This window comes from Oncorhynchus keta, chromosome 6 (assembly GCF_023373465.1).
Source record: "Oncorhynchus keta strain PuntledgeMale-10-30-2019 chromosome 6, Oket_V2, whole genome shotgun sequence".
Lineage (NCBI taxonomy): Eukaryota > Metazoa > Chordata > Actinopteri > Salmoniformes > Salmonidae > Oncorhynchus > Oncorhynchus keta.
The window spans coordinates 6989412-7011264 of NC_068426.1; the positions used below are offsets into that span (position 1 = coordinate 6989412).

The 21853-nt window shown below is 44.6% G+C and overlaps 1 protein-coding gene across 1 annotated transcript in view; it reads right to left on the bottom strand.

Annotated features, from left to right (window-relative positions):
• Window positions 1-13591, bottom strand: part of nbeaa (neurobeachin a) — a 328032-nt gene extending 314441 nt beyond the window's left edge. Inside the window, 1 exon segment of the mRNA XM_052520397.1 lies at window positions 12855-13591. Within this exon segment, the coding sequence (XP_052376357.1) occupies window positions 12855-13121 (267 nt within the window). The 5' untranslated portion in view covers window positions 13122-13591.
• Between the last annotated feature and the right edge of the window lie 8262 nt (window positions 13592-21853).

Below are 21853 nucleotides of genomic sequence, written 5' to 3' on the forward strand. Positions count from 1 at the left end.
ACGCACACAGGGGAAATACACACACACATTCTATAGATGAGGGACCTGAACGCACACAGGGGAAATACACACACACATTCTATAGATGAGGAAACTGAACGCACACAGGAGAAATACACACACACATTCTATAGATGAGGAACCTGAACGCACACAGGAGAAATACACACACACATTCTATAGATGAGGAACCTGAACGCACACAGGGGAAATACACAAACACATTCTATAGATGAGGAAACTGAACGCACACAGGGGAAATACACACACACATTCCATAGATGAGGGACCTGAACGCACACAGGGGAAATACACACACACATTCTATAGATGAGGAACCTGAACGCACGCAGGGGAAATACACACACACATTCTATAGATGAGGGACCTGAACGCACACAGGGGAAATACACACACACATTCTATAGATGAGGGACCTGAACGCACACAGGGGAAATACACACACACATTCTATAGATGAGGAAACTGAACGCACACAGGAGAAATACACACACACATTCTATAGATGAGGAACCTGAACGCACACAGGAGAAATACGCACACACATTCTATAGATGAGGAACCTGAACGCACACAGGGGAAATACACAAACACATTCTATAGATGAGGGACCTGAACGCACACAGGGGAAATACACAAACACATTCTATAGATGAGGGACCGAATCAGTGGATTCAGAGGAAATTATTATTTCAGAAGCTCCTCCCCTCGGCTTGTTTCTAACAGAAAACTGTGTCAGTCCCAGAGACGACCTGCTGACCTCCAACACTTTGGGACCTACTTCCCAATACGTTTCACTGTGATCCTGGCTCAGTTGACATGCCGCTAAGTGAAATCGAACAACTGATCGAGCCGTCATGTGACCGAATGTATTCCCGGGTCACTACGGAGGAGTTTTGATTCCTGTGTCTAAGGGAACAGCCGGTCGTCTCCCTCTGAGCATTAACTGGGAACGGGGAACGGGGAACGGGGAACGGGGAAAAACTCAGACTTCAGTGCGTTCAAGACAGGTGAGAAGTCTGGAAAGAAACGATCTCTGACTGGGACAAATAGTTTTCAACGGTCACCCAACTCCAACTCAGGAACTCTGGCCTTGTTATAGAGCTCCAACTCTCTGACCTGAAGATCACTGACGTGATGATTTGACCTCGTATTTTTACAAGTTCCAAGTTGTCTTGAAAGCACCATTAGTGCTCTCGTCTGCATTAAAACCAAATATCGATCCAGGTTGGATGTGACTGCAGAGATGAGCTGCATGCTGTCAATCCCCCCTGACTTTGAGCAAACCCATCTCATTAGTAGTGGTGAGGTAAGAGACATTATGAGGTAAGAGACATTATGAGGTAAGAGACATTATGAGGTCAGAGACATGATGAGGTAAGAGACATTATGAGATTACAGACATTATGAGATCAGAGACATTATGAGGTAAGAGACATTATGAAGTAAGAGACATTATGAAGTAAGAGACAGTATGAGGTAAGAGACATTATGAGGTCAGAGACATTATGAGGTAAGAGACATTATGAGGTCAAAGACATTATGAGGTAAGAGACATTATGAGGTAAGAGACATTATGAAGTAAGAGACAGTATGAGGTAAGAGACATTATGAGGTCAGAGACATTATGAGGTAAGAGACATTATGAGGTCAGAGACATTATGAGGTAAGATACATTATGAGGTAAGAGACATTATGAGGTCAGAGACATTATGAGATAAGAGACATTATGAGGTAAGAGACATTATGAAGTAAGAGACAGTATGAGGTAAGAGACATTATGAGGTCAGAGACATTATGAGGTAAGAGACATTATGAGGTCAGAGACATTATGAGGTAAGAGACATTATGAGGTAAGAGACATTATGAGGTCAGAGACATTATGAGGTCAGAGACATTATGAGATAAGAGACATTATGAGGTAAGAGACATTATGAGGTCAGAGGCATTATGAGGTCAGAGACATTATGAGATAAGAGACATTATGAGGTAAGAGACATTATGAAGTAAGAGACATTATGAGGTAAGAGACATTATGAGGTCAGAGACATTATGAGGTCAGAGACATTATGAGGTAAGAGACATTATGAGGTCTGAGACATTATGAGGTAAGAGACATTATGAGGTAAGAGACATTATGAGGTCAGAGACATTATGAGGTAAGAGACATTATGAAGTAAGAGACATTATGAGGTCAGAGACATTATGAGGTAAGAGACATTATGAAGTAAGAGACATTATGAGGTCAGAGACATTATGAGGTCAGAGACATTATGAGGTCAGAGACATTATGAGGTCAGAGACATTATGAGGTAAGAGACATTATGAGATAGAGACATTATGAGGTCAGAGACATTATGAGGTAAGAGACATTATGAGGTCAGAGACATTATGAGTGCTCTGGATAAGAGCGTCTGCTAAATGTCTTAAATGTAAATGTAAATGAGGTAAGAGACATTATGAGGTCAGAGACATTATGAGGTCAGAGACATTATGAGGTAAGAGACATTATGAGGTCAGAGACATTATGAGGTAAGAGACATTATGAGGTAAGAGACATTATGACGTCAGGTCAGAGACATTATGAGGTAAGAGACATTATGAGGTAAGAGACATTATGAGGTAAGAGCCATTATGAGGTCAGAAACATTATGAGGTAAGAGACATTATGAGGTAAGAGACATTATGAGGTAAGAGACATTATGAGGTCAGAGACATTATGAGGTAAGAGACATTATGAGGTAAGAGACATTATGAGGTAAGAGACATTATGAGGTAAGAGCCATTATGAGGTCAGAAACATTATGAGGTAAGAGACATTATGAGGTAAGAGACATTATGAGGTCAGAGACATTATGAGGTAAGAGACATTATGTCAGACTCATTTGAAATTGACTGTCATAGACCCACATTAACAGTATGTGATGGTGAGTTGAGAAGACAATCAGAAATACTGGCATCTGACTGCCATCGACCCACATTAAAAAAGTTAACATTGGCTCTTAACTACATTTTTACATGGTTGGGGTCGCAAGGATTTTCAGATATCAACACGTGGTCGTGGGCCCAAAAAGTTTAGGAACCCCTGGATTATGGGAAGAATTTAGAGTGAGTGAAACAGGGGGACCAGCACTAATCCTTCCCCTGCCTAAATCCACACCATAACCCCGGAACTAGTTAAGCTAAGCTAACTAAAGCATTCAAACTAATGCATTGAGCTAAGGCTAACTGTGGCAACCTAGCCATTACCTTGGCCCATGTATAAGATAAGCAAACTAAAGCACTCAAACTAATGCATTGAGCTAAGGCTAACTGTGGCAACCTAGCCATTACCCTGGCCCATGTATAAGATAAGCAAACTAAAGCACTCAAACTAATGCATTGAGCTTAGGCTAACTGTGGCAACCTAGCCAATACCCTGGCCCATGTATAAGAGATAAGCAAACTAAAGCACTCAAACTAATGCATTGAGCTAAGGCTAACTGTGGCAACCTAGCCATTACCCTGGCCCATGTATAAGATAAGCAAACTAAAGCACTCAAACTAATGCATTGAGCTGAGGCTAACTGTGGCAACCTAGCCATTACCCTGGCCCATGTATAAGATAAGCAAACTAAAGCACTCAAAGTAATGCACTGAGCTAAGGCTAACTGTGGCAACCTAGCCATTACCCTGGCCCATGTATAAGATAAGCAAACTAAAGCACTCAAAGTAATGCACTGAGCTATTAAAGGGTAACTTTATCAGCGTTTGTTGACAGGGGGCAAAACCATTAAAAACAACTCCATGGTTTAAAATTGAACCAAGTCGTCTGTGTCATATTTGCTTTTACTCACTCTGATTATTATGTTTGGAAAAACAAACACCTATTCTATAAGGCAGTGTTTCTATCACTCTATCCCTCCATCCAATAATCTTCCCATCCCTCTTTAACCCCACCATCCCTCTATCCAACCCTCCCTCCATCCCTCCATTCATTCTTCTATCCCTACATCCCTCTATCCCACCATCTTTCCATCTACCATCCCTCTATCCATCCCTCTATCCAACCCTCCCTCCATCCCTCCATTCATCCTTCTATCCCTACATCCCTCTATCCCACCATCCTTCCATCCCACCATCCCTCTATCCAACCCTCCCTCCATTCATCCTTCCATCCCTCCATCTGCCCATCTATCCTTCCATCCCTCCATCTGCCCATCTATCCTTCCAACCCTCCATCTGCCCATCTATCCTTCCAACCCTCCATCTGCCCATCTATCTTTCCATCCCTCCATCTGCCCATCTATCCTTCCATCCCTCCATCTGCCCATCTATCCTTCCAACCCTCCATCTGCCCATCTATCCATCCATCCCTCCATCTGCCCATCTATCCTTCCATCCCTCCATCTGCCCATCTATCCTTCCATCCCTCCATCTGCCCATCTATCCTTCCATCGCTCCATCTGCCCATCTATCCTTCCATCCCTCCATCTGCCCATCTATCCTTCCATCCCTCCATCTGCCCATCTATCCTTCCATCCCTCCATCTGCCCATCTATCCTTCCATCCTTCCATCTGCCCATCTATCCTTCCATCCCTCCATCTGCCCATCTATCCTTCCATCCCTCCATCTGCCCATCTATCATTCCAACCCTCCATCTGCCCAACTATCCTTCCATCTGCCCATCTATCCTTCCATCCCTCCATCTGCCCATCTATCCTTCCATCCCTCCATCTGCCCATCTATCCTTCCATCCCTCCATCTGCCCATCTATCCTTCCATCCTTCCATCTGCCCATCTATCCTTCCATCCCTCCATCTGCCCATTTATCCTTCCATCCCTCCATCTGCCCATCTATCCTTCCAACCCTCCATCTGCCCATCTATCCTTCCATCCCTCCATCTGCCCATCTATCCTTCCATCTCTCCATCTGCCCATCTATCCTTCCATCCCTCCATCTGCCCATCTATCCTTCCATCCCTCCATCTGCCCATCTATCCTTCCATCCCTCCATCTGCCCATCTATCCTTCCATCCTTCCATCTGCCCATCTATCCTTCCATCCCTCCATCTGCCCATTTATCCTTCCATCCCTCCATCTGCCCATCTATCCTTCCAACCCTCCATCTGCCCATCTATCCTTCCATCCCTCCATCTGCCCATCTATCCTTCCATCTCTCCATCTGCCCATCTATCCTTCCATCCCTCCATCTGCCCATCTATCCTTCCATCCCTTCATCTGCCCATCTATCCTTCCATCCCTCCATCTGCCCATCTATCCTTCCAACCCTCCATCTGCCCATCTATCCTTCCATCCCTCCATCTGCCCATCTATCCTTCCATCCCTCCATCTGCCCATCTATCCTTCCATCCCTCCATCTGCCCATCTATCCTTCCATCCCTTCATCTGCCCATCTATCCTTCCATCCCTCCATCTGCCCATCTATCCTTCCAACCCTCCATCTGCCCATCTATCCGTCCATCCCTCCATCTGCCCATCTATCCTTCCATCCCTCCATCTGCCCATCTATCCTTCCATCCCTCCATCTGCCCATCTATCCTTCCATCCCTCCATCTGCCCATCTATCCTTCCATCCCTCCATCTGCCCATCTATCCTTCCAACCCTCCATCTGCCCATCTATCCGTCCATCCCTCCATCTGCCCATCTATCCTTCCATCCCTCCATCTGCCCATCTATCCTTCCATCCCTCCATCTGCCCATCTATCCTTCCATCCCTCCATCTGCCCATCTATCCTTCCATCCCTCCATCTGCCCATCTATCCTTCCAACCCTCCATCTGCCCATCTATCCGTCCATCCCTCCATCTGCCCATCTATCCTTCCATCCCTCCATCTGCCCATCTATCCTTCCATCCCTCCATCTGCCCATCTATCCTTCCATCCCTCCATCTGCCCATCTATCCTTCCATCCCTCCATCTGCCCATCTATCCTTCCATCCCTCCATCTGCCCATCTATCCTTCCATCCCTCCATCTGCCCATCTATCCTTCCATCCCTCCATCTGCCCATCTATCCTTCCATCCCTCCATCTGCCCATCTATCCTTCCATCCCTCCATCTGCCCATCTATCCTTCCATCCTTCCATCTGCCCATCTATCCTTCCATCCCTCCATCTGCCCATCTATCCTTCCATCCCTCCATCTGCCCATCTATCATTCCAACCCTCCATCTGCCCAACTATCCTTCCATCTGCCCATCTATCCTTCCATCCCTCCATCTGCCCATCTATCCTTCCATCCCTCCATCTGCCCATCTATCCTTCCATCCCTCCATCTGCCCATCTATCATTCCAACCCTCCATCTGCCCAACTATCCTTCCATCTGCCCATCTATCCTTCCATCCCTCCATCTGCCCATCTATCCTTCCATCCCTCCATCTGCCCATCTATCCTTCCATCCCTCCATCTGCCCATCTATCCTTCCATCCCTCCATCTGCCCATCTATCCTTCCATCCCTCCATCTGCCCATCTATCCTTCCATCCCTCCATCTGCCCATCTATCCTTCCATCCCTCCATCTGCCCATCTATCCTTCCATCCCTCCATATGCCCATCTATCCTTCCATCCCTCCATCTGCCCATCTATCCTTCCATCCCTCCATCTGCCCATCTATCCTTCCATCCCTCCATCTGCCCATCTATCCTTCCATCCCTCCATCTGCCCATCTATCCTTCCATCCCTCCATCTGCCCATCTATCCTTCCATCCCTCCATCTGCCCATCTATCCTTCCATCCCTCCATCTGCCCATCTATCCTTCCATCCCTCCATCTGCCCATCTATCCTTCCATCCCTCCATCTGCCCATCTATCCTTCCATCCCTCCATCTGCCCATCTATCCTTCCATCCCTCCATCTGCCCATCTATCCTTCCATCCCTCCATCTGCCCATCTATCCTTCCATCCCTCCATCTGCCCATCTATCCTTCCATCCCTCCATCTGCCCATATATCCTTCCATCAATACTCGTGTGGTGTGTGAATCCCTCTCTGCGGTTCTCCACTGAACGACCTGGCTGAATAATTGAGTAGCTATCCCAGCCACAGAGGACTGTGTTGGGCCAACAAACCACTGCCACCGTCCCTACCCTGGCTCTCAGACCACCAGCTCTTTCAATTAAGGCTATAGTATTTCAGATTCAGACACTACTGCCCGCCAAGGACAATGGGGATATGGAGAGAGGCTGGAGGAGTGGTCTCTAGTGCTCTGTTCATCCCAATAAGCTGGTTGGTGTTTGTGCTCTCTCTCTCTCTGATGTTGCCATTTAATACTGATCTAAAACCCAGTTTGCTTTTCTCCCTATCTATCATCTATCATCTATCATCTATCATCTATCCATCTATCATCTGTCATCTATCCACCTATCATCTATCAATATATCCATCTATCCATCTATCATCTATCATCTGTCATCTATCATCTATCATCTATCATCTGTCATCTATCATCTATCCATATATCCATCTATCATCTATCATCTATCCATCTATCATCTATCCATCTATCATCTATCCATCTATCATCTATCAATCTATCAATCTATCATCTATCCATCTATCATCTATCATCTATCATCTATCCATCTATAATCTATAAACTATCATCTATCATCTATCATCTATCCATCTATCATCTATCATCTATCATCTATCCATCTATCATCTATCATCTATCATCTATCCATCTATCCATCTATCATCTATCATCTATCCATCTATCATCTATCCATCTATAATCTATCATCTATCCATCTATCATCTATCCATCTATAATCTATCATCTATCCATCTATAATCTATCATCTATCATCTATCCATCTATCATCTATCCATCTATCATCTATCCATCTATCATCTATCATCTATCCATCTATCATCTATCATCTATCAATCTATCATCTATCAATCTATCATCTATCCATCTATCATCTATCCATCTATCCATCTATCATCTATCATCTATCCATCTATCATCTATCCATCTATCCATCTATCATCTATCATCTATCCATCTATCATCTATCCATCTATCCATCTATCCATCTATCCATCTATCATCTATCCATCTATCATCTATCATCTATCCATCTATCCATCTATCCAGTACCCTGCCGCTCTGCCTCTCTGGCTGCCTCTCTGGCTGTCTGGCTTGCCTCTGCCTCTCTAGCTGGCTGCCTCTCTGGCTGGCTGCCTCTCTGGCTGGCTGCCTCTCTGTCTCCCTGACACTGCAGCATCCTCCTCCTCCCCCACCCCTCATTCTCTCTCATCCCCCGCTCCTCTCCTCCAATACCTGCTTTTAAATGCATGACGCTGTCCACTTGCATGCTGCCTGCAGGCCAGACCATCTCTCTCCATCCTCTTTTTTCCTCCTCCCCTTACCATCTCCTTACCATCTCCTTATCATCTCCTTACCATCTCCTTACCATCTCCTTACCATCTCCTTATCATCTCCTTATCATCTCCTTACCATCTCCTTATCATCTCCTTATCATCTCCTTACCATCTCCTTACCAACTCCTTATCATCTCCTTATCATCTCCTTACCATCTCCTTACCATCTCCTTACCATCTCCTTATCATCTCCTTACCATCTCCTTATCATCTCCTTATCATCTCCTTACCATCTCCTTATCATCTCCTTATCATCTCCTTACCATCTCCTTATCATCTCCTTATCATCTCCTTACCATCTCCTTACCAACTCCTTATCATCTCCTTATCATCTCCTTATCATCTCCTTACCATCTCCTTATCATCTCCTTATCATCTCCTTACCATCTCCTTATCATCTCCTTATCATCTCCTTACCATCTCCTTACCAACTCCTTATCATCTCCTTATCATCTCCTTACCATCTCCTTATCATCTCCTTATCATCTCCTTACCATCTCCTTATCATCTCCTTATCATCTCCTTACCATCTCCTTACCAACTCCTTACCATCTCCTTATCATCTCCTTACCATCTCCTTACCATCTCCTTACCATCTCCTTATCATCTCCTTACCATCTCCTTATCATCTCCTTATCATCTCCTTATCATCTCCTTATCATCTCCTTATCATCTCCTTACCATCTCCTTATCATCTCCTTACCATCTCCTTATCATCTCCTTATCATCTCCTTACCATCTCCTTATCATCTCCTTACCATCTCCTTACCATCTCCTTACCATCTCCTTACCATCTCCTTATCATCCCCTTATCATCTCCTTACCATCTCCTTATCATCTCCTTACCATCTCCTTACCATCTCCTTATCATCTCCTTACCATCTCCTTATCATCTCCTTACCATCTCCTTACCATCTCCTTATCATCTCCTTATCATCTCCTTACCATCTCCTTATCATCTCCTTACCATCTCCTTACCATCTCCTTACCATCTCCTTATCATCTCCTTATCATCTCCTTACCATCTCCTTACCATCTCCTTACCATCTCCTTATCATCTCCTTACCATCTCCTTATCATCTCCTTACCATCTCCTTACCATCTCCTTACCATCTCCTTATCATCTCCTTACCATCTCCTTACCATCTCCTTATCATCCCCTTATCATCTCCTTACCATCTCCTTATCATCTCCTTATCATCTCCTTACCATCTCCTTATCATCCCCTTATCATCTCCTTATCATCTCCTTACCATCTCCTTATCATCTCCTTACCATCTCCTTACCATCTCCTTATCATCTCCTTATCATCTCCTTATCATCTCCTTACCATCTCCTTATCATCTCCTTATCATCTCCTTATCATCTCCTTATCATCCCCTTACCATCTCCTTACCATCTCCTTATCATCTCCTTACCATCTCCTTATCATCTCCTTACCATCTCCTTATCATCTCCTTATCATCCCCTTACCATCTCCTTATCATCTCCTTATCATCCCCTTACCATCTCCTTATCATCTCCTTATCATCCCCTTAACCCGTTACAGGCCATGGTAAATGGTCAAATGAATTGTGCAGGACGCAGCAGCATCCGATAGATATTAGCCTATTAGCACGTCGGTTTGAGATTGAGGATGAAAACTTCATCTCCTATATCTGACAGAAAACAGGGAGGAGAAGGAGGGGCTGAGAGGAGGAAGAGGAGGGAGACGAGTAGGGAGCCAGCGAAGCGTCAGTCCTCCTCAAGTCAATAATAACTACAAGACTTGGACCTTGCTACACAAATATCACAACATCACAACAGGGGTAGAAATGGGCTCAGGCTATTCACCCATACTGCCCCACAATTAGCGAATAGAAATACGCTAATGATTTAACTTATCATAAGCATTTAGCCTATTCGCCTGATCATAGGAATTTAGCATTTAGCATTTAACCTCATCTGTATTAAACCATGTTGTTGAGATATATAGACCTAGGCCCCTTTCAAAACAAATCACAGTGTGTAACTGTAGCCTAAGCTCCTTAGTCTCTTGACACACACACACACACCATATCCCTAGGCTATAGCGCATTAGTGCATCTGTGATGTGCATTAAAAGTGGGTCTGTTTCATAACAAAAGTCCCCGTTTGTGCATCCGCAGCCAGGTTTAAATCCCTCCTCCTATACTCACTAGACCAGACCAAAGCATTGCTAGGTGATATTCAGACATAACGATAGGGTACTAGGCTAAAGGCAGGCATCTTCTATAGTTTAGCACATAGCTAAACTACAAAGAAACAGGAGAACCTAGCCTATTGGATTGGCATGTGCCTATATATATCTATATATATATACACCATTTAAAAAATAGGCACAAAATCTCTTATTCAAAACAAAGTATAGCTTATGCATAGGCTAATTGTTTCTGAGACACTCATAGGCTAGCTGTAGGAGGTTAGCTGTAGGAGGTTAGCTGTAGGGGGTTAGCTGTAGGAGGCTAGCTGTAGGAGGTTAGCTGTAGGAGGTTAGCTGTAGGGGGCTAGCTGTAGGGGGTTAGCTGTAGGAGGTTAGCTGTGGGAGGTTAGCTGTAGGAGGTTAGCTGTAGGAGGCTAGCTGTCGGAGGCTAGCTGTAGGAGGCTAGCTGTAGGAGGTTAGCTGAAGGAGGCTAGCTGTAGGAGGTTAGCTGTAGGAGGTTAGCTGTAGGAGGCTAGCTGTCGGAGGTTAGCTGTAGGGGTTAGCTGTAGGAGGTTAGCTGTAGGAGGCTAGCTGTCGGAGGTTAGCTGTAGGAGGCTAGCTGTAGGAGGTTAGCTGAAGGAGGCTAGCTGTAGGAGGTTAGCTGTAGGAGGTTAGCTGAAGGAGGCTAGCTGTAGGAGGTTAGCTGTAGGAGGTTAGCTGTAGGTTAGCTGTAGGAGGCTAGCTGTCGGAGGTTAGCTGTAGGAGGCTAGCTGTAGGAGGTTAGCTGTAGGAGGTTAGCTGAAGGAGGTTAGCTGAAGGAGGTTAGCTGTAGGAGGTTAGCTGTAGGTTAGCTGTAGGATGCTAGCTGTCGGAGGTTAGCTGTAGGAGGCTAGCTGTAGGAGGCTAGCTGTAGGAGGTTAGCTGTAGGAGGTTAGCTGAAGGAGGTTAGCTGTAGGAGGCTAGCTGTAGGAGGCTAGCTGTAGGAGGTTAGCTGAAGGAGGTTAGCTGAAGGAGGTTAGCTGTAGGAGGCTAGCTGTAGGAGGTTAGCTGTAGGAGGCTAGCTGTAGGAGGCTAGCTGTAGGAGGCTAGCTGTAGGAGGTTAGCTCAAGGAGGCTAGCTGTAGGAGGCTAGCTGTAGGAGGCTAGCTGTAGGAGGTTAGCTGAAGGAGGTTAGCTGTAGGAGGCTAGCTGTAGGAGGTTAGCTGTAGGAGGTTAGCTGTAGGAGGTTAGCTGTAGGAGGCTAGCTGTAGGAGGCTAGCTGTAGGAGGTTAGCTGTAGGCTACATATGGCGACAACAATGCATAGCACAATGCCTTTGTTCCATCCGGTGGTAAACACCGCAGACGCTGCAACTGCACAGAGTTCTGGCCCAAAACCAATATACAATTAACGCTTTTCTTCCACTGTTGGCGAGGAATATGAAGCTTTGTTCCAATACAGCGAGTGCCGTGCAAGGTGCAGAAACAATGTAACGATTTGGCGTGTGCGTGTGTGAGGGTGATAGAGAGAGAGAGCGAGAGAGAGAGAGAGAGAGAGAGAGAGAGAGAGAGAGAGAGAGAGAGAGAGAGAGTGTGTTGCAGCCTAACCAATTCACTAGCTGCTGATGTATCAATGTTGTATGTATCACGTTGGGGTCAAGTGAATGGCTACATGTTTTTATTTGTGGTCTAAAACGGGATATGGACACACACACACACACACACACACAAGTCACACACGCACCAATCTCGATCACTGAGCGAAGGTATTCCGGTCACATATTTCCGAGTGTCGCCATAGCTATAAATGAATAGCCTGGCCTTAACAGAGAGTGACTGACCATGTAGTCAATAATGGCCGAATAACTGTTACCCTCCGATCCGTAGCGAGGGTCATTACATCCCTTGGTATAGCTTCAAGACTTTACAAATCACATTTTACCCTCAGTCTCTCTCTCTCTCTCTCTCTACAGCTTTTATAATCATCTAGTTCCCCATAACCCTTATTATCTCCACTGCATGACAGAAAAAAAACCTTAATCCTTCCACTGAGCAAACATATGACATCATCCTGCAAGCCTTAGCCACAACAACATGGATGGATGGAGGGGAAACCTAAAAGCGGCGTCGTAAATAAAACAGGAGCTTCTGCTGCTGCTACACATAACAGAGGTAGGTTATGGGACTAGGCTACAGCAGCGCAACACAGTGCAGTGATTCTAGCTCTCTGACAATGATAGGCTATAGGACTAGGTTAATAGCGGCGATGCTACCCTAGACTAAAATTGCGGTTTCTCTACTTACCAGGTTGAGAACCGTTTCGACGATGTCCCGGTTGCTAACCTCGCCAACCTGAATGAGGCCGACCAGTACGGCGAATTTCATTTGGATATTCCTGATCGGCACGGCCGGGAGCACCATGGAGCCGGATCCAGAGACCATCCTGTCCCCGATGGGAGCAGAGCCAGCGCCCGTAACGACCTGGGGCTGGCCGGGGCCCGGGGGATGAGCGGCTCGGTCTCGGTCTGGATCCGAAAGTGGAGTTGCAGATCCCAGCTTCTCGCTCGACATTTCCTCTTTGGACACTGGAGAGGACCGAGAGAGGAGCGGCCGCTGGGGTCTCTCTCTCGCACACACTCACACACCTGCTCTCAACAGTCAGTCCTTCTGCTGCATCAAATACACTACGGAGAGGCTGGGGGAAAGGGGGATATTAAGGAATATCAAAAAGAAAGGGTCAATTTTCCTCTCCTGTTCTTCGGATCGCACCCTATTCTCCCGATGATGCGAAAGAATGCATAAATAAAAGACAAGTTATCTTGACGCTCGGCAGAATGGTACCCTCTTCTTCGTATCGCCTCCCGTCTCTCTCTGGCAGGCTGCAGTCGTCGTCAGTACGCCATGTTGACGCCCCCTGTCTGCGGCACTGCGCGCTGGACACGCCTGCGCACTGGCAGATCAGCAAGAGTCGCTGGAGCGTACCGACATAGCCTACATCAGCAGCCTTTTAGTTTGCACAGCTCGTTATAACGCCTTCGTGACAAATGTCTCAAGCACCGTTATAATGCCTCATTACATGTGTAATAACATGTCAAATGTAGACATATGTAGGACAGGATGGGTAGGCCTAACTAAAGCTGATATGATTTACTATAGGTCTATTTTACAATAGATTTATAGTAAATTCGATTATTATGTCTCAAGACAGTTTCCTCCTTGGAAACAAAATGTTGGCTAAATTAACAAAAGCTGTCATAAATAACTAAACATGTTTGAGTGCTTTCTTGATGATGTTATGACAGTCGTAATCACACGGGGAAATATTGACTGCAGGCCAAATAGAACTTGAAATAACTCTGAAATAACTGTGAAACAGAAGGGAAAGGCTCGTATAAGATCCACCACAGTCCATTATGACAGGAACGTGACTGTCTATGTTAACAGCAAATTAGATTTGTTATTTTCATCCGGGAAAAGGTCTATTTTACAGATGCGCCCTGAATTACAGAATTTATAGAAAATACACATTTCAAAATATAAAAACAAATTCAAGCAGAAAGAAAGAAATGGTCATTAAAAAAAAAACACACATTCCTCAGTTATGAAGTCTTCAGTCTGCTTTCTGAATTGACCTAGAGACACCAGATCACATTCCTCAGTTATAAAGTCTTCAATCTGCTTTCTGAATTGACCTAGAGACACCAGAACACATTCCTCAGTTATAAAGTCTTCAATCTGCTTTCTGAATTGACCTAGAGACACCAGAACACATTCCTCAGTTATAAAGTCATCAATCTGCTTTCTGAATTGACCTAGAGACACCAGAACACATTCCTCAGTTATAAAGTCATCAATCTGCTTTCTGAATTGACCTAGAGACACCAGAACACATTCCTCAGTTATAAAGTCATCAATCTGCTTTCTGAATTGACCTAGAGACACCAGAACACATTCCTCAGTTATAAAGTCTTCAATCTGCTTTCTGAATTGACCTAGAGACTCCAGATCACATTCCTCAGTTATAAAGTCTTCAGTCTGCTTTCTGAATTGACCTAGAGACACCAGAACACATTCCTCAGTTATAAAGTCATCAATCTGCTTTCTGAATTGACCTAGAGACACCAGAACACATTCCTCAGTTATAAAGTCATCAATCTGCTTTCTGAATTGACCTAGAGACACCAGAACACATTCCTCAGTTATAAAGTCTTCAATCTGCTTTCTGAATTGACCTAGAGACACCAGATCACATTCCTCAGTTATAAAGTCTTCAATCTGCTTTCTGAATTGACCTAGAGACACCAGATCACATTCCTCAGTTATAAAGTCATCAATCTGCTTTCTGAATTGACCTAGAGACACCAGAACACATTCCTCAGTTATAAAGTCTTCAATCTGCTTTCTGAATTGACCTAGAGACACCAGAACACATTCCTCAGTTATGAAGTCTTCAATCTGCTTTCTGAATTGACCTAGAGACACCAGAACACATTCCTCAGTTATAAAGTCATCAATCTGCTTTCTGAATTGACCTAGAGACACCAGAACACATTCCTCAGTTATAAAGTCTTCAATCTGCTTTCTGAATTGACCTAGAGACACCAGATCACATTCCTCAGTTATAAAGTCTTCAATCTGCTTTCTGAATTGACCTAGAGACACCAGATCACATTCCTCAGTTATAAAGTCATCAATCTGCTTTCTGAATTGACCTAGAGACACCAGAACACATTCCTCAGTTATAAAGTCTTCAATCTGCTTTCTGAATTGACCTAGAGACACCAGAACACATTCCTCAGTTATAAAGTCATCAATCTACTTTCTGAATTGACCTAGAGACACCAGATCACATTCCTCAGTTATAAAGTCTTCAATCTGCTTTCTGAATTGACCTAGAGACACCAGAACACATTCCTCAGTTATAAAGTCTTCAATCTGCTTTCTGAATTGACCTAGAGACACCAGATCACATTCCTCAGTTATAAAGTCATCAATCTGCTTTCTGAATTGACCTAGAGACACCAGAACACATTCCTCAGTTATAAAGTCTTCAATGTGCTTTCAGAATTGACCTAGAGACACCAGATCACATTCCTCAGTTATAAAGTCATCAATCTGCTTTCTGAATTGACCTAGAGACACCAGATCACATTCCTCAGTTATAAAGTCTTCAATCTGCTTTCTGAATTGACCTAGAGACTCCAGAACACATTCCTCAGTTATAAAGTCATCAATCTGCTTTCTGAATTGACCTAGAGACACCAGATCACATTCCTCAGTTATGAAGTCTTCAATCTGCTTTCTGAATTGACCTAGAGACACCAGATCACATTCCTCAGTTATAAAGTCTTCAATCTGCTTTCTGAATTGACCTAGAGACTCCAGATCACATTCCTCAGTTATAAAGTCTTCAATCTGCTTTCTGAATTGACCTAGAGACACCAGATCACATTCCTCAGTTATAAAGTCTTCAGTCTGCTTTCTGAATTGACCTAGAGACACCAGATCACATTCCTCAGTTATAAAGTCTTCAATCTGCTTTCTGAATTGACCTAGAGACACCAGATCACATTCCTCAGTTATAAAGTCTTCAATCTGCTTTCTGAATTGACCTAGAGACACCAGATCACATTCCTCAGTTATAAAGTCTTCAATCTGCTTTCTGAATTGACCTAGAGACACCAGATCACATTCCTCAGTTATAAAGTCTTCAATCTGCTTTCTGAATTGACCTAGAGACACCAGATCACATTCCTCAGTTATAAAGTCTTCAATCTGCTTTCTGAATTGACCTAGAGACACCAGATCACATTCCTCAGTTATAAAGTCTTCAATCTGCTTTCTGAATTGACCTAGAGACACCAGATCACATTCCTCAGTTATAAAGTCTTCAATCTGCTTTCTGAATTGACCTAGAGACTCCAAAACATCACATTTAAGAACATATTGTTCCACAAATAAGGTGTATCGAAAACTAGACGCTGATTTATTTTAACTCCGTAGAGACCAGAGGAATATCCAGAGTTAACCATCCCTGAGACCGGGTGTGGTCACTCATAAGTATAAGGTTTAGTAATGATGTTAGATACGAGTGGGACTTTTTGTAAAAAAGGGCTTTATGAATAAAAACTATGTATCAACATCAAAGAGGGCCGTCTTCCTGGTAGAGAATACAGTTATTAGTACTAAAACCGTCACCCGTAATAAAGAGCAGTGCGCTATGATCAACTGCACGTAACGGCTGTAACGAGGTGGCAGCTACATTCATATAGCGTGGATGACGTCGCCATAGTCTAGGACCGACAGGAGGAGCGTCGACTGAATAATCTGCTTTCTGCTATACTGAACAAAAATAGAATCGCAACACGCAACAATTTCTACGATTTTACTGAGTTACAGTTCATATGAGGAAATCAGTCCGTTAAAACACATTCATTGGGCCCTAATCTCTGGATTTCACATGACTGGGAGTACAGATATGTCTCTATTGGTCACAGATACCTTTAAGAAATATATGTAGGGTCGTGGATCAGAAAACCAGTCAGTATCTGGTGTGACCACCATTTGCCTCGTGAAGCACGTCACATCTCCTTCACATAGAGTTGATGAGGCTGTTGATTGTGGCCTGTGGAATGTTGCCCCACTCCTCTTCAATGGCTGTGGGAAGTTGCTGGATGTTAGCTGCAACTGGAACACGCTGTCGTACATGTCAATCCAGAGCATCCCTAACATGCTCAATGGGTGAGATGTCTGGTGAGTATGCAGGCCATGGAAGAACTGGGACATTTTCAGCTTCTAGGAATTGTGTACAGATCCTTGTCACATGGAGCTGTGTATTATCATACTAAAACATGAAGTGATGGTGGAGGATGAATGGCACGACAATGAGCCTCAGGATCACGTCACGGTATCTCTGTGCATTCAAATTGCAATCAATAAAAAGCAGTAGTCTATGCCTGCTTACACCATTACCCCACCGCCACCATGGGGCACTCTGTTCACAATGTTGACATCAGCAAACTGCTCGCCCACACAACGCCATGCAAGCTGTCTACCATCTGCCCGGTACAGTTGAAACCAGGATGAATCCGTGAAGAGCACACTTCTCCCAGCATGCCAATGGCCATCGAAGGCGATGGTGACTGAAGATACGATGCTGAACTGGAATCAGAATCAGACGAGCATGAAGATGAGCTTCCCTGAGACGGTTTCTGACCGTTTGTGCAGAAATTCTTCGGTTGTGCAAAACCCACAGTTTCATGAGCTGTCCTCAGTGGCTGTTCTCAGACAATCCAACAGGTAAAGAAGCCGGATGTGTAGGTCCTGGACTGGTGTGGTTACATGTGGTCTGCGGTTGTGAGGCCGGTTGGACATACTGCCAAATTCCATAAAACAATGTTGGAGGCTGATTATGGTAGAGAAATTAAATGAAATTATTAGAGAAATTGATATTACATTTTCTGGCAACAGCTCTGGTGGAAATTCCTGCAGTCAGCATGCCAATTGCACACTCCCCCAAAACATGAGACATAAGTTGCATTGTGTTGTGTGACAAAACTGCCATTTATTGTCCCCAGTACAAGGTGCACCTGTGTAATGATCACATGGTTTAATCAGCTTCTTGATATGTCACACCTGTCAGGTGGATGTATTATCTTGGTAAAGGAGAAATATTCACCAACAGGGATGTAAACAAATGTGTGCACAAACATTTTGAGAAATAATATTTTTGTGCGTATGGAACATTTTAGGGATCTTTTTATTTCAGCTCATGAAACACGGGACCAACACTTTACATGTTGCGTTTATATTTTTGTTCAGTATATTTAGCGAAAGGCTTGTTTCTATAGAAGAAGCCCATTTTTTACTCTCAGCTTCTTAATACGCTTTTTAAAAGACAGCTTTTCATCAGACGCCTCAAAGCAGGATCAATATGGACACCATCCAAGCTAGAATCATCAGAGTTATTTTGATGCATTCTAGAGAACAACATATAATACAGGGAATTCAGAAAGTATTCAGACCCCTTGACTTTTTCCCAATCTTGTTACGTTACAGCCTTATTCTGAAATTGAATAAATTATATTTTTCCCTCATCAATCTACACACAAAACCCCGTAATGACATCACAATACCCCATAATGACATCACAATACCCCGTAATGACATCACAATACTCCGTAATGACATCACAATACCCCATAATGACAAAGCAAAAACAGGTTTTTAGACATTTTTGCACATTTTTAAACAAATAAACAACTTGAAATATCACATTTACATAAGTATTCAGATACTTTGTTGAAGCACCTTTGGCAGCGATTACATCCTCGAGTCTTCTTGGGTATTATGCTACAAGATTGGCACACCTGTATTTGGGGAGTTTCTCCCATTCTGCTCTGCAGATCCTCTCAAGCTCTGTCAGGTTGGATGGGGAGCGTCGCTGCACAGCTATTTTCAGGTCTCTACAGAGATGTTAGATCGGGTTCAAGTCCGGGCTTTACCTGTGCCACTCAAGAACGTTCAGAGACTTGTCACAAAGCAACTCCTGCGTTGTCTTGGCTGTGTACTTAGGGTCGTTGTCCTGTTGGAAGGTGAACCTTCACCCCAATCTGTGGTCCTGAGCGCTCTGGAGCAGGTTTTCATCAACGATCTCTCTGTACTTTGCTCCATTCATCTTTCCCTTGATCCTAACTAGTCTCCCAGTCCCTGCCGCTGATAAAACATTTCCACAGTATGATGCTGCCACCACCATGCTTTACTGTAGGGATGGTGTCAGGTTTCCTCCAGACGTGAAGCTTGGCATTCAGGCCAAAGAGTTCAATCTTGGTTTCATCATACCAGAGAGTGTCGTTTCTCATGAACTGAGGGTTTTTAGGTGCCTTTTAGGCTGTCATGTGCCTTTTACTGAGGAGTGGCTTCTGTCTGGCCACTCTACCATAAAGGCCTGATTGCTGCAGTGCTGCAGAGATAATGTCCTTCTGAAAGATTCTCCCATCTCCACAGAGGAACTCTGGAGCTCTGTCAGAGTGACCATCGGGTTCTTGGTCACCTCCTTGACCAAGGCCCTTCTCCACCGATAGCTCAGTTTGGCCGGGAAGCCAGCTCTTGGTGGTTCCAAACTTCTTCCATTTAAGAATAATGGAGACCACTGTGTTCTTTGGAACCTTTGATGCTGCAGAAATGTTTTGGTACCCTTCCCCAGATCTGTGCCTCGACACAATCCTGTCTCAGAGCTCTACAGACAATTCCTTCAACCTCATGGCTTGGTTTTTGCTCTGCCATGCCCGGTCAACTGTGAGACCTTATATAAACAGTTGTGTGCCTTTCCAAATCATGTCCAATCAATGTAATTTACCAAAAGGTGGACTCCAATCAAGTTGTAGAAACATCTCAAGGAGGATCAATGGAAACAGGATGCACCTGAGATCAATTTCGAGTCTCATAGCAAAGGGTCTGAATACTTATGTAAGTCAAATATTTCCGTTTTTTGTTTTGAAAAAATGTGCAAACATTTAAAAAAAAATCTGTTTTCACTCTGTCATTATGGGGTATTGTGATGTCATTATGGGGTATTGTGATGTCATTATGGGGTATTGTGATGTCATTATGGGGTATTGTGATGTCATTATGGGGTATTGTGTGTAGATTGATGTGGGGGGAAAATAATGTCATACATTTCAGAATAAGTTTGTAACGTAACAAAATGTGGAAAAAAGGAAGGGGTCTGAATACTTTTCCGAATGAACTGAACTCTCTCACACACACACACACACACACACACACACACACACACACACACACACACACACACACACACACACACACACACACACACACACACACACACACACACACACACACACACACACACACACACACACACTACACACACTCATCTTCTCCTCCTCTCCCCATCTTCTCTTCCTCTCCCCATCGTCTCTCATCCTGTCGTCTCCCCCTCATCTTCTCTCATCCTGTCCTCTTCCCATCGTCTCTCATCCTGTCGTCTCCCCCTCATCTTCTCTCATCCTGTCCTCTCCCCTCATCTTCTCTCATCCTGTCGTCTCCCCCTCATCTTCTCTCATCCTGTCCTCTCCCCTCATCTTCTCTCATCCTGTCCTCTCCCCTCATCTTCTCTCATCCTGTCCTCTCCCCTCATCTTCTCTCATCCTGTCCTCTCCCCTCATCTTCTCTCGTCCTGTCCTCTCCCCTCATCTTCTCTCATCCTGTCCTCTCCCCTCATCTTCTCTCATCCTGTCCTCTCCCCTCATCCTGTCCTCTCATCCTGTCCTCTCCCTTCGTCCTTCATCCTTCCATCCCCTCCTCTTTGAACCATACATCCCTCGATCACATCCAGTCTCACAGGCCCTAATGCTGCTAGCAGCCCACATGTTCTATGAACTCTGTGTATGTCTGTCTGTCTGTGTGTGTGTGTGTGTGTGTGTGTGTGTGTGTGTGTGTGTGTGTGTGTGTGTGTGTGTGTGTGTGTGCGTGCGTGCGTGCGTGCGTGCGTGCGTGCGTGCGTGCGTGCGTGCGTGCGTGCGTGCGTGCGTGCGTGCGTGCGTGCGTGTGTGTGTGTGTGTGTGTGTGTGTGTGTGTGTGTGTGTGTGGAACCTTTTAGCTAAGTACCCCTCGTTTTCAGTTGCTTCTCTAATAGCACTCTCCTTCGACTGGCTCTGTCTATCATAGAACATGCATTCACCCCCCCTCTCTCTTTCTCTCTCTCTCTTTCTCCCTCTTCCTCTCTCTCTCCCTCCATGTGTTCATGTCTACATGTGTCTGTGAGAAAACACAGCCCTTCATGAAGGGGATGGAGAGAGAGAGAGAGAGAGAGAGAGAGAGAGAGAGAGAGAGAGAGAGAGAGAGAGAGAGAGAGAGAGAGAGAGAGAAAGAGAGAGGGAGCGAGAGAGAGAGTGAGAGAGAGAGAGGGAGCGAGAGTGAGAGAGAGAGTGAGAGAGAGAAAGAGAGAGAGACATAGAGAGAGTGAGAGAGAGTGAGAGAGAGAGAGAGGGAGAGGCAGACATATAAAATACATGCACAGACACACCCAGCAAACACATTTTCACTTGACACAGAAGTCAATTCAATGTCTATTCCACATTGGTTCAATGTAATTTCAAACAACATTGATCCAACCAGTGTGCGCCCAGTGGGATGCCTTAGATGCCCCCCTTCCTACACACACCTCCTTTGTCAACACACAAAGGCACCTTTCTGCAGCTTTGTCATGATCCTACAAAGACTCCTTCAGCAGCAACACAAAGGTCTTAGCTGGATCTGCTAGGACTGACTGGCAAAAA